The 16,095-nt window shown below is 44.3% G+C and overlaps 1 protein-coding gene across 12 annotated transcripts in view; it reads left to right on the forward strand.

The window, feature by feature from the left end:
• LOC116842353 (CUGBP Elav-like family member 4) overlaps positions 1-16,095 on the forward strand; it is a 605,467-nt gene that overhangs the window by 472,682 nt on the left and 116,690 nt on the right. For 2 of the 12 annotated variants that reach the window (XM_032811455.1, XM_032811448.1), the window contains exon 1: positions 7,154-7,764. The exons of the other annotated variants lie outside the window; for them this stretch is intronic. Coding sequence is in view for 1 of the 2 variants with exons in the window: in XM_032811448.1 (XP_032667339.1) it covers positions 7,714-7,764 (51 nt within the window). In the remaining variant the exon portion in view is untranslated. Of the gene's footprint in view, positions 1-7,153; positions 7,765-16,095 lie in introns of those variants that run through there. 12 annotated transcript variants of the gene reach the window in all.

The raw sequence follows: 16,095 nt of genomic DNA on the forward strand, positions 1-16,095 counted from the left end.
TACAAATTAGATATATTTTGTATTCTATTTTGCATAATTCTTTAAAGAAAACAGTAATAAAGAGAAAAAATCTAGATTAATTAACAATAAGATTTGAAAAAGGCATATAAAGAGCAAGCACGGATGTCTTAGTGCTATTAAATATTAATATTACTTTTTTAATATTAATATGATAGTGGGAGGATAATATGTCCAGCATGTTAGACGCACGTATAGAAATTTCTTCGATTATCGTACGCGGCGAATCAACCTTCCATACTTAGACCGATCCTTGAGTCCCAATTTTTTTATATATGTATATTTAAATTCCCAAAACCCCATTAAACCGATGACTCAAATAGATTCATTATATATGTTGCGAAAAAACTGCCTCCGCCAGGAGTCGAACCTGGAACTTCCCCACTTTCCAAAAATCTAGACATGCTTATTAAAAAGAATCCCACCCGGAAATCGTGCGGTCATACTAAATCACCTAACCGAAGAATTTAAAGTAGCAATAATGTTATTGAAACTTCCGCGGCTTCGAGATGCAACAATACACCGAAGCCATACGTTCATCTACACCTTCTACCCTTCCCCGGGAATCAACGCAGATGGCACAGCTCCAGCTATCAAAATAACTAGCTGATTGCGTGCGCCCGCTCGAGCATAAGAGCTCGAGAGCAACGAAGGGGCCCGCTGATGCCATTGGCCACCCTCCTGAAACTCGGTCGCGTTCTTTCTTTTTTTCATCTGTTACGCAAGATCGATTAATCACGGACCAACTCGCGCTCTTCACGTTTACAACGCTCCTTCATTATACAAAAGGTCGAAAATATTTGCATGTACATTTAACTTGCTAAAGGCTGTATAGTGACATAATAGCGCGGAGCGCACGAACGGAAGACAAAGAGCCGCCGGCCATACCGACGAATTCGTGGAAACGTGCGCGACCGCGGCGCGTGGTATCGCAAAATGATAACGAAAGAAATGTGATGAAAAAGAAAGATGTAGGACGAAAGAATTTCTCGACGATGAGCGAAAGAACGAACCGTTACGCGACGAGAAGGAGAGTGAAAACAGCTAGAGAAAGAATTGGATAGATAGATAGATAGATTAATTTATCATGCGCTCGGGGAAAAATTCCCCTCAAGCGCAAAAAAAAACAGAACTAGTATAAAATGCAACTATACAACTGCAGAACTACAGACGGCACAAACAACAAGAAAATAGAAAATAAAGAATAAAAAATAGAGTACAGGTGTCGTACTGCACGTACTGAGACATCGGCAACCTTTCGGCTGACAAGTTCTCGAACAACTTTACTTTGAACCTCTTGAATTTCTCAAGTGAGAAAGAAAAAAGGGAGAGAGAAAGAAAAAAAGCAAAAAATTTATAGAATGTCTGTGTGTTCTTTGATCAAAATCTTTTAATAAACCTAGATTAAATTTTGCATAATCACTCTTTAGCAGATGTGAAAAATTTAGGCTATCATGAAACCTGAATATCCTATTTCTTCGCTCTGATTTCATCCCCTTGACACTTTATAATAACTCGAACAACGTTCGAGTGGTTTAAGGTAGTAGAAAATAAAGAATAGAACATATACAGTACAGGTGTTATACACATACTGACATCGGCAACCTTTCGGCTGACAAGTTCTCGAACAACCTTACTTTAAACCTCTTAAATTTCTCAAGTGAGGAAGAAAAAGGGAGAGAGAAAGAAAAAAAGCAAAAAATCTATAGAATGTCTGTGTGTCCTTTGACCAAAATCTTTTAATAAACCTAGATTAAATTTTGCATAATCACTCTTTAGCAGATCTTGTGGAAAATTTAGGCTACCATGAAACCTGAATATCCTATTTCTTCCCTCTGATTTCATCCCCTTGATACTTTATAATAACTCGAACAACGTTTGAGTAGTTTAAGGTAGTAGAAAATAAAGAATAGAACATATACAGTACAGGTGTTATACACATACTGACATCGGCAATCTTTCGGCTAACAAATTCACAAACGACCTTGCTTTGAACCTCTTAAAGCAACCTAAATTTCTCAAGACAGAGAGAGAAAGAGAGAAAGAGAGAAGGATGGTAATAAGGCCAATACAGAGAATGTTGAAGAGTCACGGAGAAAAGGGTCTTCGCATGGAACACGGGCCGTGAGTTAGTGGAAGGGTCGCTAATCGCGGACTTGGATACCCGGGAAACCGGGTAAGAGGTTCTCGCGCGGGTTGCTATGGAGGGTTCCTGCCGAGTCCACGATCGCATCTCTCCAGCCTGGGCCGTGGCTTCTTTACAACGCATACCGCGTATGAATAATATCACCGGCCCGGATATACGTATCCGGGCGATAATATCGTTCGTGATCAGATTTTGCCGTATTCTCGGGAGGGCAGTGTTTCAGCCTGCGCGCGCTATCAATATCACCCTTGAGGACATTAAAATCTAATTTCGTCACGCGTCCACATCTCCGCCTTATTACTTTCTGCCTGTTATTCCACGCGCTCTATGTGTACGCCCGATAACCTCGAATCTTGTTCAGGACGATCGATATGTATCAATCATTAAGAAAGTATCACCTAATAAGCGTCCTTTCGTGTCGTGTCGGGATCGCGTGTTGATTCTTCGTGATGTCCACAACGCGAAGACTCTACGCGCATTGGAAAAGATGCGCGGAAACAGGGTAAAGAGCTCGGTCTATGTCTATGAGCTCGCTTTATGTGCGAGTCGTGCTCGATGAAAGATGAGTGGATGTGTCTTGTACTTATTCAAGGATCACCTCCGTAATTTCCTGAAGATCGATCGACTTGGAATTACCAGCAGCAGGTGACGTAATGGTTCGCGTGCGATTATGTCATGGAATTTCACTGAATTAATGCGAGGAATATGTGAGTGCGGCGTCTATGAGTATTGATTACGACGAATAAAGTTCGCGTGTCGCGCAAGGGCATCGCGAGACGGCCTTTACGTCGATATAAACGAGGCCAATTACCCCAATCGTCCATTTTTTTCGGATGTAACGCAAACGGCCCTCAATCAAGGCAGGGAACCCAAGTCCTTACAGCCACTGGTCCTGGATACGGTGTATGCGGTTGAAACCCGGTACATTTTGTAAGTATACTAATGCCCATTAAAACTTTCCATTGCATCGTCCATGTAAGTCATTGCAGACAGGAGATATAGGCAGTGAAGTAAAGAAACTGCATCACTGGATTTTTCATGTCTACAAAGAGCGGACAAGGTTGTCCATCGATGGTATACGTTCTTGACAGAGTAAGTGTTTTGACCGTTATATTGTACAAACCTGAAGCTGCACCATTGTCAGTACAAAAATGGACTGAGAACAGTCGGGCGCACACATTATGACTGTTTTATGGTTCCTTGGATACGGCAGGCACTAACTTAATATTCCAGAATTAGCAGCATCACTGGGCGATGTTTGCGTGATTATGGATAACACTAATGACGAAGATGAATAATTATTTTCAATTATATTGTATTTTTAATTAGCAATGATGAATACTCGATGATAGCACACAAAAACAAATATTTTGCAATTTCGAAGCTTCACAGCTTAAAGTAGCGCGTTAAAAAACCTTTTTGAAAAATTGCTTTATATCTCAAGACTGCAATGTTTTTTAATGATGATGCCATTACAACTTTTGATATACTCAATTAAATATTCAGGTGTGTCGTAATTGTTTACAATTAACAATCAGTAAACTATAAAAATTACCATACAGCATTCTAAATTTCGGAAGGAATAGACCTTATACTTTTATAAGTCGTAATTGTGAAAGTTCTAATTCTTACTTCGTTACTTTGTGCCTACCACTCCTACACCATATTTCTCCTGCCTTTAGGTCTCCCACTTAGAATCGCAACTTCAATTACTTAGAACGTCGGAATAGGTCCCAATTAGATCCAAACAATTTTCTATAGTTGGGAGAAGAATTCCTAATTAATATCACAACACGTTATACATACTGTTTCCTATTTGGAAACAGTTTGAATAATCTGATTGATTAATCTATTCTATACTTGGAGGTTTCGGGAAAATTTCCATGCGGGATCAGCTGAAGAAGTTTCTATTAAGGTGATGTGCAGACATATTCGAGTATAATGGAGTCGATGCCTCCTCGAACGTAACACGCCTACCCGAAGATCATTCGTCTTGCCGCGGAGCCCATCACGAATTCATGGAATCAATCTTTCCGCAATAGCGGGCGCAAAAGTGGTCGCAACGTTGCGCGGATGCAGGGACGTCGGGACAGGCGAATCAAACGGTGAAACTTTTTTTTTCTCTCTCCGCGCGCTCCATGGCCCGCGAACTTTTCGCCATTTTCGCACGAGATTGATCGCGTAATCCATAACATCCGGGCTCCCGCACTTTCCATATCGACGTTCGAGTTTCGAAGTCTTTCCCAGACCTCATCGTCCCGGGGCGAACTTCGCCGAAGTCATCAAAAAGCAACGCGGCCTGGTTCGTCGGAGTTTTCCTTACGAACTTTCACTTGCTTCCTTTCTCCGTGCGCGTCCATCTTCACCCTCGCCGCTAGGTAAATACTTCGGCCTAGTCAGCAGCTCCGGAGCATGCCGCGTCTTGCAGACTCTTGCTTTCCTTTTAGCAACTCATAGGCGCGACCCAACTTTTTCCACGGCGAATATCCCATTATTTTAATTCGAATGCAATTTCTCCTGGTCAATCGTTAGTGGAATCAATTTCGTACGGGTTCAATCGAATAACGCGTGAGAATTTGGATTAATTTGTTTCACGGTAAGAAGTGAAGTTACCGCTTAATAACTTATTTCTCGGCTGTAAAAAACTTTCCGGGGTCTAATCAGCATCTATTTCGATTTCCCAAATAATTAAAACTGCGATTCTAAGTGAGAAATATCCAAAGATAGGAGAAAAATCTTGTAGAAAAAGTGAAAGAAAGAAAAGAAACGCAAAGAATGACAAAATAATAATTACTATTTTTATAATTATGATTTCTAGACATATAAAGTCCGTTCCTTTTAAAATATAGGCTGTTGTATAGTTATTATTATAATTTACCGGCAAATTAATTATAAATAATTGCGATATACTTGAATATGTAGTGTGACGTTAAAGCCTTATATTCGAAGTAAAAATATAACACGTATTGTTTTATTTAATATACATTCGTAATTGATTTCATAAGAGAAAAATGCCAACTTTCTAAGTTAACGAGACACACGATAACTCTTTCATACACTCAATTGTTTCTCAGATACCGCATACGCCCGATAAAAATGAAACGCAATTCCCGTAGAACGGATCGCGCATTAAACGGCCGGCCGATGGCGTCTATTGCCGCTCGCTTGCCTCCTACTCGGCGAATAATGTAAAAGAGACAGATCTTTCGCACGATATAACCCGCCACGAGCGTACTTCGTTAAAGCCAACCCCGTAGCCGACGATCATTCGTCGTTGCGCCTCGTCCCCGGTGCAGAAGCGGCCGAGCCGCTATCCAAATCCACCATTATCGGAACTCTTGCCGCCTCGGTAGGTACCTACTCGTGAAATCGTCGATAGTAGAAGGACGAGGAAGACAGATAAAAGCGGAAGAGAGGGAGAGAGAGAGAGAGAGAGAGAGAAAGAGAGAGAGAGACATGCACATACACACGTGAACGGCGCGGGGAAAGGATAGAGAAGGAAGTAAAAAAAAGTGAGGGAGAGGGAGAGAAAGAGAGAACGAGAGGGTCGGTCGACGGAGAAGAGAGGACCAGATATAGAATCGGCCGTAACGTCGGAAGAGCCGGCAGCAATTTCCGGTGGCTTTTGTGCGCCCTTTAAAAACGCGAACTGCGGATGATGCCGGTAGGAAGGGGTACGGCGAGAGGACTCGACAGAGAGAAAGAGGGAGAGAGAGAGAGAGAGAGAGTTTCGCGAATGTACGTACGAGTGGTCCTTCTGGACCAACAAATCCCCGAGCGAAAGGAGGGAGCGAAGTCGAGAGGTTAACTGCGGGTCCTTTCGCGTCCTTCCTCTCCATTCGCGTGCTTTATTTCGCCTCCTTCCGACGATGCGTTCGGATCCGAATGCATCTTCTTACGTTGAGCGCTTGCCAAGATAAATTTTCACATGAATAGCGGAATTAAGCCGGCTCATACGTCGCCCGTGGACGTTTCATCTGGCTCCATCAAGCGTTGATTCTCTCCCTTCATGAGAGATAACGTCCGATGGGTGACCTAATTTCATCGTCGAATCGCGCGAGCACCGCGTAATACCCGGAGCGCACACGCTCGTAACATGAAGCGTGCGCGCGCAAGAGAGAGAGAGAGAGAGAGAGAAAGAGAGAGTGTCATCGCGCTTTTCTTACTCGCGTTTTTCCTAGCGCAAAAGCTCGTCTCTCGTTGGAAGGAACGCAACGTGTATCTTGCGTTAATAGATATCGTTCCATCACATCTCGCGAGACGGACCTAATCCTCGGAGAACGTTTCCCCATTACGGCTTCGACCTAGAACAGACTCCCGCTCGTTTTCTCCCATCCACTCCGACGGCGATGGTACGTAAGTGTATACGATATACATGTATGCGCGTCTTTCCAGGGGATGGAATCCCGGTCCTTAGTACCTTCCGAAGCCCCGGCTTCTCTCCTCCTGTGTCCCGATTTTCTCTTTGCTTTTTTTCTCTTCGGGGACCGCAAAGCACGGGGACTTGGGAAATACGCACACGCGTTCGTTTGATTGGCCGAATGTTATGGGGTTCCTTCGATACGGCGGGATAGAGAAGGACACCGATACCGTAAGAAAAAGAGAGAGAGAGAAACAGAGGGGCAAAGGGGAGCGACGAGGAAATGCGTAGGGTGGAAGGGAGTAAAGAGACGAGGAGAAAAAGAGGGAAGGAGAGCGAGCGCGTGCGAAAGAGAGAAAGAACGATGTATATCGGCTGCTTCGAGGGTGCGTGGGCTTTCTCGCAAAGGGTGCGTAGCTTCGGAGAGGGGGCGCTCGTAGGGGATAAGAGGGAGACTTACGAAGGGTAAGAGGAGCACGCTGGGTGGCGGAAAGGGGGATGGAGGAGGGGTAGGCGAGGACAGAGGAGGAGGAAGGGGATAGTGGTCGAGAGGGTGGGTAGTGGGGGATGAAAGGGAGAAAACTAGAGGGTGCGTGTAGGCCTGGGGAATCAGTCGCGGACGAGCTGCGTTCGGGGTTTTATCTATAGCTCTGTCCCCTCTATCCCTTTCGCTCTGCCGTCGCATTCGCTCGCTCGCTCGCTCACGCGCTCTCGTGCCCTCCCTTTACTCACACGCGTGGCACACGTCGAACCCCGCGTACCTATCGGACGAGACACGAGGCTACGCGATATCCGGAGCAGCCGTTTGTGAACTCGGAAGAAGAAGAAGAAGAAGAAGAAGCGGAGGAAAAAGTGGAGACTCGAATATCCTCTTCGGGACTTGTTCGATGCCTCTGTCTCTCTCTCTGCGCCGGGCGATATTGCAATCCATCGCGATACCAATCCGAATTCCTCAAGTTGCACAACGACACGCGGAGTGTGTGCTGACGACGATATCGCGCGGACTCCTCGCCCCCGTGCTGTGATAACTCGTGACGCGCGTCGATCGCGACGGTCGACGGCGATCTCGTTCGAGCCGTGGTTAGTGCGCTCGCGAACGGTGCAAGTTTCGAAGCTCCGAGGAGAGTTCGCGGGTTCGCCGTGCTCCCGTCACTAGCCCGATTTCACATCCGCGTTTTATTGTTCACCAATGGTTCATATTCTGGAAGTGGTATCGTCGCGTCGGAACGACCTGCAAATGGTGAGCTTGCGCTTGCGCGAATACTTTTAAATTTCCCCGGCGGCTCCTCTGCCTTCGCGAAGGGGTAGGCAGTTCTCTCTCTCTCTCTCTTTCTTTCTTTCTTTCTCTCTCTCTCTCTCTCTCTCTCTCTCTCTCTCTCTCTCTCTCTCTCTCTCTCTCTCTGTGACGCTCTTTCGCACGTGACGCTCAGGCAAAGGCGCGTGTGCACCCCCGACGCCTCCGTGAGACCACCACCGCGTCGTCGTTCGTTCGCCAATAAATCGATCGATCGGATCGCGAGATGGGATTAGGCCCGCGAAGTCGCGCTCGTCCCTGTGAAGTTGTGTGTGCCCGGGCCGGCACATTCACGTGTGCACGCATCGGGATTCAAGTCACGTAGCCGCTTGTGACGTACGACTCGTACTCGCGGAAATGCACGGCGTGATCGTAAAAGCGAGACGTCCTCGAGGAAGAGGAACGACGTAGACGTCGTCTTGACGGGCACGCGTAGAAATGCATATGATCCCGCGAGTTTACGACCGGCTGCCGATTTCCATGGATTCCACAGCCGCCGCCGCCGTTATCGCAGCCCTTTCATACACCCGCGTCGTAAAAGATCCACCGCTCATGTTTACGCGTGACTATTTCTGGCAGCCTGCGCACGCGGACGCAACGTAGCGCGTATCCATATGTCGCGCAGCTTCTGCATGCGCTTACAATAACACCCCCGCCGGCTCGTCCGTGGCCCCCCGTTCGCCGTCCCCTTGCATACGTTAGCGCGTACAACACGCGAGAGCGTGAACCGGCCGCACGCGAAGACACGCGAACAGCTGCTCTTCACGGCAGGCGTGTCCGTCGCGTTCGGTTGGTCAGGCCCGTTGGTTTCTGCCTCTCCCTCTCTCTCTCTCTCCCCCCTCGGCTTGGGGTTCACCTCGCGCGTTTAAGTCTGATTAATTCGCGCGAATTCTGTCTGTGCATCGTGCCGAATATTACGTTGTGCCGGCTAGCCGGGAACCGATCTCCCATGCATCTCTCAGGAACGAATTCAGTCGAGCGTGTTAATTAAGCAGAGTGATACTCGCCGAGAGACGTACTTCGCGTGTGACTGAGGCCCGTATTAATAGTTGTTGCTTGAAACTTGCCTCAAGTGAGACGAACTTATATTCTAGTTTAGAGTCGGGTGTAAGTTCTTTCAGTGGAATCGCGATTGCAAATATATTATGTGAAGTGTGCCATCCGTGTTCCAGCTGAAAAACGCAGGTCCAATTCTGAATTCAGATCTGAGTACCTCATGCGAGACAAGTCTAAACCATTGTTACGGGGAAGCTGTATTTGACAACTTTGCTAACAAATTACTGATGTTTCTTCTTGCAAAATTTCCGTCGCGTTGGTTGCACATAGTTACAAGAATTTTTATACAGTGAAAGTAGGTGCGAAAATTAATTGGAGCACTCCTCAGTATGATAATAATAAAAATTATAATTTTACTTTATTGGATACTTTAACGTACAAGAAGTGATTAAAAGTGAGTAACGGCTATTAATGCCTTGCTTGATAAATGAATACATATGTGAAAATAGAAATTAATAGATTCCCATTCGGTTACAAAAGAACGCATAATGTGCAGATAATATACAAACATAATCAAAAATATAAATATAAAATTATATATCTTAACGCAGCAAGCCGAAAGTTAGAGAGAGAAACATAACATGAGAGCGCAGCACTTGATTGTTCTGTGTCTAAGGAGTGATAGTAAACTTTGGAGGCGAGTGTCAAATAATTCATCACCATGATTAAAGTTGCGGTAAAGGTTCATATAAGTGTATTGGTGTTTGTGAGTGAACGATATGTGACGAAAGCGATAAAAAATCTCAAAATTGACATTTTAAACTACCAACTGACGTAAATATCTGTCTGAAATCTAAAATCACAACTTGTACATGCTGAACGTGTATTTGCTGCACTCAAGAAACTTCTTAAGAATATTGCTATACTTTTTTTATAACTGAATTTTAGGAGAATCAAAAATATAAGATAAGTTTGCAGAAATATTTCTACACAAAATATGTTTACGAAATACTTGGACAAACTTCTAGGGAGTATAACTTTTAGGGTTTATATAAACCCATAATTAAGTATGAATGGTTGCGAAGTTATGGTAAAACAAAGTTTACGTTAACGTATTATTAAATAACCATAAGCAAAAATTTAAATTATAACAGGCAGGCGGTATGTTCAGAACATGTGCTTTATGCACAATGAAGCATCATATTTTAACCATCAACAAGTGAGAAATGTGTTTAATAACAGTCATCCAGATGAATGGATTGGCAGAGGAGGACCAGTCGCATACACACATGGCCTCCACCTTCCCCTTAAATAGATAGTACTGTCTCAAAAATATGATTGCACGCGAAGAATTAAAACATGGTCGCAACAACGGAGACTGAATAATTGACTGAATGAAAACCTTCTACAAGAATTCTTTTGTTCCTACAAGTGAGTTTTTATTTAATTCCTATTGTTACCAGGCAACGAAAAATCCAGTTACATTAACGGTTAGTTGGTTGATGGCCGCGATCAGCCAATCAGCAAGCGAATAATCAGTTGCGATTTTTTTTATTATTTAGGACTCCAATCCAGTCCGATGTCCATCGTAGACACGTTCTTCTGGCCGGTCAGGGCTTTCTTCTCTCACGGGAGCCGCGTCCCTCTACAGAGGCGTTACGTGATTGTATCGGGAAACCCGTTGCTGAAGCATATGACGAGTTCTCACGAGACGCCGGGCTGGGTGTTGATGCGGAGACGTGCATCAATTAATGCGGCAGCACACGTGAATGTGTCGGCGCATAACGCTACCGGTAATGCGGCCCGGCCACATGGCCGCGCGAGCGCGGCGCTTTGCACGTCACATCAATCCTAAATCCGGATGCGGCCCGTCCCCAATAATAAACCAACTCGTACGCGCCACCAGACGACGGACACCTGGCCAGTGTCTGGATCGCGTTGTACGCGGGTGCGTGATGCGTGTCGATGGAAATTCGCCGATAGCGCGCGCGCGCGCGCGTGCATGAGAGAGAAGCCACGATGAGAAAAGATTTTCTCACTGTCGGTCTAATCGTCGCTGTAGCTCTGCCAAAAACGCTTTCAGTCACTATCTGCACACCCATTCATCTGAGGGATTACCCGAGTAACTACCTTGAATGACGTTTGAATAAATGCGTATCAAACTTTGATCAAATCGCAGCTTCATTGGAGTCGCCCTCCATTGCTGGATCCTGATACGAAAGTAACGACGCCTCGGGACGCCAAGGAGCCCCGATGTTACCGCTCGTTGTTAGCTTCACCAGCAAGTTCGCAATTCTCTTTGACCCTCCTTCGCGATCCGAGATTTTCGCCGGGTGTCTCGGCATTTTCAGATCGCGTCTCCTCAGCGCACCCACGACGTTTCATGACGTCGGTTTCTTATGCGCGCTCGGCGGGACATTCGCCGGGGCAGATCATGTAGAAGCAATGAAGTTTCGACGTTGTTACGACTGTAACCCGCCAAATGGACGCGATCGAAGTCCGGAATGGCGGTACGTGACAACGGGCTGCGTCAAAGAGCGCTGTAAACCGTCAGGGCAATCGCATCCCGCCTCGCGATTTTCCGAGCGTTTGTCGAGCCGACTGCCACATCCAACGCCCCGGCTCGCTACCGCAGCCGTGAAATAGAGAGGCGTATAACGTTTGACATTTAATGCACACCGAAGCATTGGCTTAGATTACAATCGGTGAACGGCGATTGGCCCGAAGGGGGGCGCGAAAGCTCACTCGACTCGAATGCTCTTTCGATAGGGGGGTGGAACGGGTTGGGGAGGGGGCGAGGGTATAGTCGGCGCTCAAATATTTGTAGAGCGTTAGGGAAAAAACTGATGGAGCTGAATAAAAAAAAAGGGAGGAGGAGGAGGAGGAGAGGAAGGGTGAAGGGAGAAAAAAACGAGAAATTGAATAGGCGGGAAAGCGAATGTTTTATACCACGTACGATCGTGTAAAAAAATTCAGCGGCCGAGAGCCGTACATCAGAATAGCGTGGTTACGGAAACGGGGGAAAAAAGCGCAACGTAATTCTCTCCCGTTCCGCGGGGTAGTGCGTTGCTTTGCCGCAATATCGTAACCCAACAACACGTAGTAAAGAGATACAGGATAGCGATACTGCTGCGATCGTTCGATTTCTACTTGCGTCTGAATTTTAGCGCGATGTCCCGGAAAAACACACGCCAACGCGAATGCCATGGAATTGGTTTTCTAAACTTGCATTTTTATTTAACGGACACTGGCGCGAACGCGATCCCCTACGCTCAAAGTGCAGCGTTCCAAAATGGGAACGTTGCCTGTTAAAGTCAAAACTGATCGCGCTGCGTGTTCCTCCGGCGAAACAATTTGCAAACAAAAATATCCTACACAGCTCGTATTCCGGCTTACAGTCGGACACGGTCGCAAGTATCGCGATTCGATTATTTTCGGTTGCGCTTCGCTCGCTAAAAATGTATACAGTTTGCGTAGACATACTTCCCGGTTGTTGCACAGTATTAATGTAAATTCGAGTTCTCATTAATCGTAAAAATACTACTTGTGTACGAATTGGATAAGAATTTGATTTCCTTCAGTGGTTGGAGCAGCTGATTGTGTAGCATGTTGACCAATTCTTACTAAAACTTAGTATTTATTAGTAATATTAATTTAGTTTTATAATGTCTATATATATATATATATATATATATATATATATATATATATATATATATATCGTGAAGAAATTTAAAACATATTTATATTATTAAGAGAAAGTTTAACATTTGAATTGAAAGTGAACAAAATGCAAATTATATATTAATAATAGAGTTTTATTGCGATGAGAACATATTAGTCTATTCTAATGGTAATGACACAAATAAAAACTATCATGATAACCCAAAAACTCAGAACCTAATAAAATAGTACAACTAATATAATAATAAACCTAATAAAATAGTATGGATAAAAGGGCATATGTCATTTGACGGTTGTGAAAGATCTTATATAAAAGGTGAAAAACATGAAAGTACAAATTACGCATCAAAGATTCCATGCGCTATGACTCTCATTAACATTGAAATATTTTAATTAGGAAATACGCATAAAAAATGGTATACTATTACACAAAATGAGCAAATCTGCCCATTGTATGAGCGGTAAACCTAATTATTATTATTAATCAACTGAATAATTTTTTGTCCATTTTCTATCTCGTTTTCGTTCAGTAAATGGCTTCAGATTTCGCGTATTTTTCGTGCGCAGAAACTACGGGAAAAATATTATACTGAGAGAAGAAATAGTTGAAAAATATGTTATTTGATGTACTAATTTGTATTAATAACGTATTTACTTAAATCAAATTTTTTAAAAGAATAAATAATTTCTTTCATGAAAATTTAAGGGGTTTTAAAAAAATGTACACTGAGAAAAATATTTGAAAATTTATCTATATAATATATAAAGAGTTTATTTCTGTGAATATAAATTTTATATTGCACAGATAAATTTTCGAATATTTATTTCTCATTTATGTTCGTATGTGTGTTTTTTACTCGAGAAATATTTGAGAAATATTAGTATAAGTAAATACAATACTCCGGCATTAATTATTAGCATTACCTAATAAATTGGAGTACTCACACAAACGCTTTCGGACAGTGCGACTATTAACCACGATAACTCTTCCCACTTAAGCTTTAATTCGCTGGATGTTAATCTGCGATTTTTCAGACAAATTCTACTGAGAACTCGGTCGTCTGCTGCAATTGTGCAGCGTTTCCTTACTTTACTCTTAATTCATTCAAAATTTCTCGTTTCTTGGTATTTTCTTAGAAATCTTGCTATCGAATTTAACTCTGGCTGCTACTTTGCGTGTACAAAACTTTCCTTTAGATAAAACAACAATAACATTCTAGGTTTTCGGGCTTAATTCAATTGATCCATTTCGGAACGTATAAAATGAAAGGATTTGTTGAAGAATAACACTTCGCATGAAAACAGATAATATATGATAATCACCAGCTTTCCTTGACGGTATGAACTTCTTGAAAAGATTTGAAAAATCACTTGAAATGTTTCGCTGTAATGAGCGAAACACATGATAATCGGTGGAAGCAATGTCGAGTGAATATAGTGGGATGGAAACATCCCAGCCAAATTCTAACGAATTTTATGAAAGTAAAAAAGCATAATACAAACTTATTACTGCATAATAAAAACTTATTACTGCCTTCCATTTTCAAGTCGCAACAAAGACAACTTCTTTAAACAAACTTCTTTAACACCACTAGATATTCTCTGAAATGTCAGCTATCAGAGCATACACATACATGGCCAAATATTTATGGAACTATCCTCCCAAGGCCAACATGCAAATGCCACCTGGACAAAAATTCTGCCCGATCTTACGGAGATCAACCCGACGGTATCTATCGAATAAATAATTTTTATTTCTTAGATACTTTTTCCCTCAATGTATATACATCTTGATTGGGATCCCAGGTAATTTACTCTTTACTCACTGGACAAAATTTGCCATAACTGTTCAGTGACCGCTCGAAAACTGCGTTAAATTTCCACCAGATGATATTTATTGTTCCTGTCAAACGTACGACTTCGTCACTCACTCGGGCCGTCTTATTCTGGACCTCACGATACACATGTGTCCCGTGTTGTGTTGTGTATGTGACGGTTGTACTGGTACTATTAATAAACTAATCAGGAAGCAGTTTCGATAGCTGCTCCATGTAGTTCACGTTAGCTCGGACGCAGACGGCCCGCGTTCATCGCAGTTATAGCGGCGTGACGTTCAATCACGCGGTACTCTGCTCCCGACAATAAAACGCGAATCCTATTTATAATCACCGGAACAGGCAAGCGTCCGTCGTGCCACGCCAATGCGCCCGGGACACAGGTGTGCATTTATTCGTTCCTGCAGTGAATCGCAACCTGGACTTCAATGCGAGTTATCACTCGGTCGGGCTCGGCATTGTTTGATCGCGTCAAAAACTGACGCCGATAACGCGCTAAGCGCGTGATATCGCTGGCAAAGTCGGCAAAGTCGCCGGGAATTAAGCGGGACACGCGCGGGCGAGCGTGCTCGAACAATGGGGCGGGCTTTCGTAATCGGCTGATCCCGCAGCGGCTCATAGACGGTACCGTCGGAGAATTGCCTCTTTCCAGTTAGCAGACAACAAACGGCACATCAAGTATCAATTGTCGAAGCGGCGGAATTAATTTTGGGTTGCAATTAATTTGCCAATTAGATCTCGGCCGAGATCCATTTAGATGTAATCTGCTTGGTAGCTCATCCTCTTTCCTCCTTCGCTTTGGTTCCTCCGTGCGCAGCATCCGATGCGAATCCACACACATACATACACACACATACATGCACACACAAAGAAAGAGAGAGAGAGAGAGAGAGAGGAAGGGGGGAGAGGGAGAGAGAGAAAGGAGACTGCATTCGCTCCGAAGCAGTCGACAAATTAGCCGTATTAACGGTACGACCGCGAACGCAGATTTCGTGCAGTTAGCATGTAGTTCTCCGCTTGATATCCACGCAAAGGATTATTCGAGTTAACTCGAGCCAGACGCACTCCCGGCAGCATCCACAGTAATTAGAACAATTGAATTATGTAACGAAAATGTCGAGAGCTCGCAATCGAGTCGTATCTTCGACGGTCTCTGAAAGATCTCTGTCCAACCGCGCTGGAAATCGTCTGCGCGAGGTCTGCGGTCGCGAATTTCGGAAATTGGCGCAACGATTTCGGCGCTTCCTGCAGAAAGACAGCGTAGCAGAGGGGAAGAAACTAGTCCGACGGGGTTGGAACACACTGCGCCTGAGCGCAAAAATCGGAAACATGAATATTCATCGGGGAAGATTCGCGAATATATCCTGACCGATGGCAGATCGCGATCGGCGTTAACTTGCCGAGGGCTAATCAAGTAATGAATACATCGCCGGCAAAGACCGCACGTATATAAATCATGCCGGAGAGGATGCCGCGGGCTACAGGGCGAGCCCTTATCTCCAATCAGTACATTGATTGCACGCAGGCAGGTCAAATACCGGCCGCCACTCGGCAGCTCGGCCCTGGCACGATAGCTTATTCAATTTCCGAAACGGCATTCACCATTCAATTCGGCGGTTATCAGCCTGCGCCCATCCCCTATCTGGATTTTGCGTGGCCTTCCAGAAGTCGGCGTGTACTCTCGTGCCAAAGGAAGAGAGAGAGAGAGAGAGAGAGAGAGAGAGAGAGAGAGAGAGAGAGAGAGAGAGAGAGAGAGAGAGAG

This window comes from Odontomachus brunneus, unplaced genomic scaffold (assembly GCF_010583005.1).
Source record: "Odontomachus brunneus isolate Ranch 3 - 2012 unplaced genomic scaffold, Obru_v1 Obru_scaffold_024, whole genome shotgun sequence".
In the NCBI taxonomy this organism is placed as follows: Eukaryota; Metazoa; Arthropoda; class Insecta; order Hymenoptera; family Formicidae; genus Odontomachus; species Odontomachus brunneus.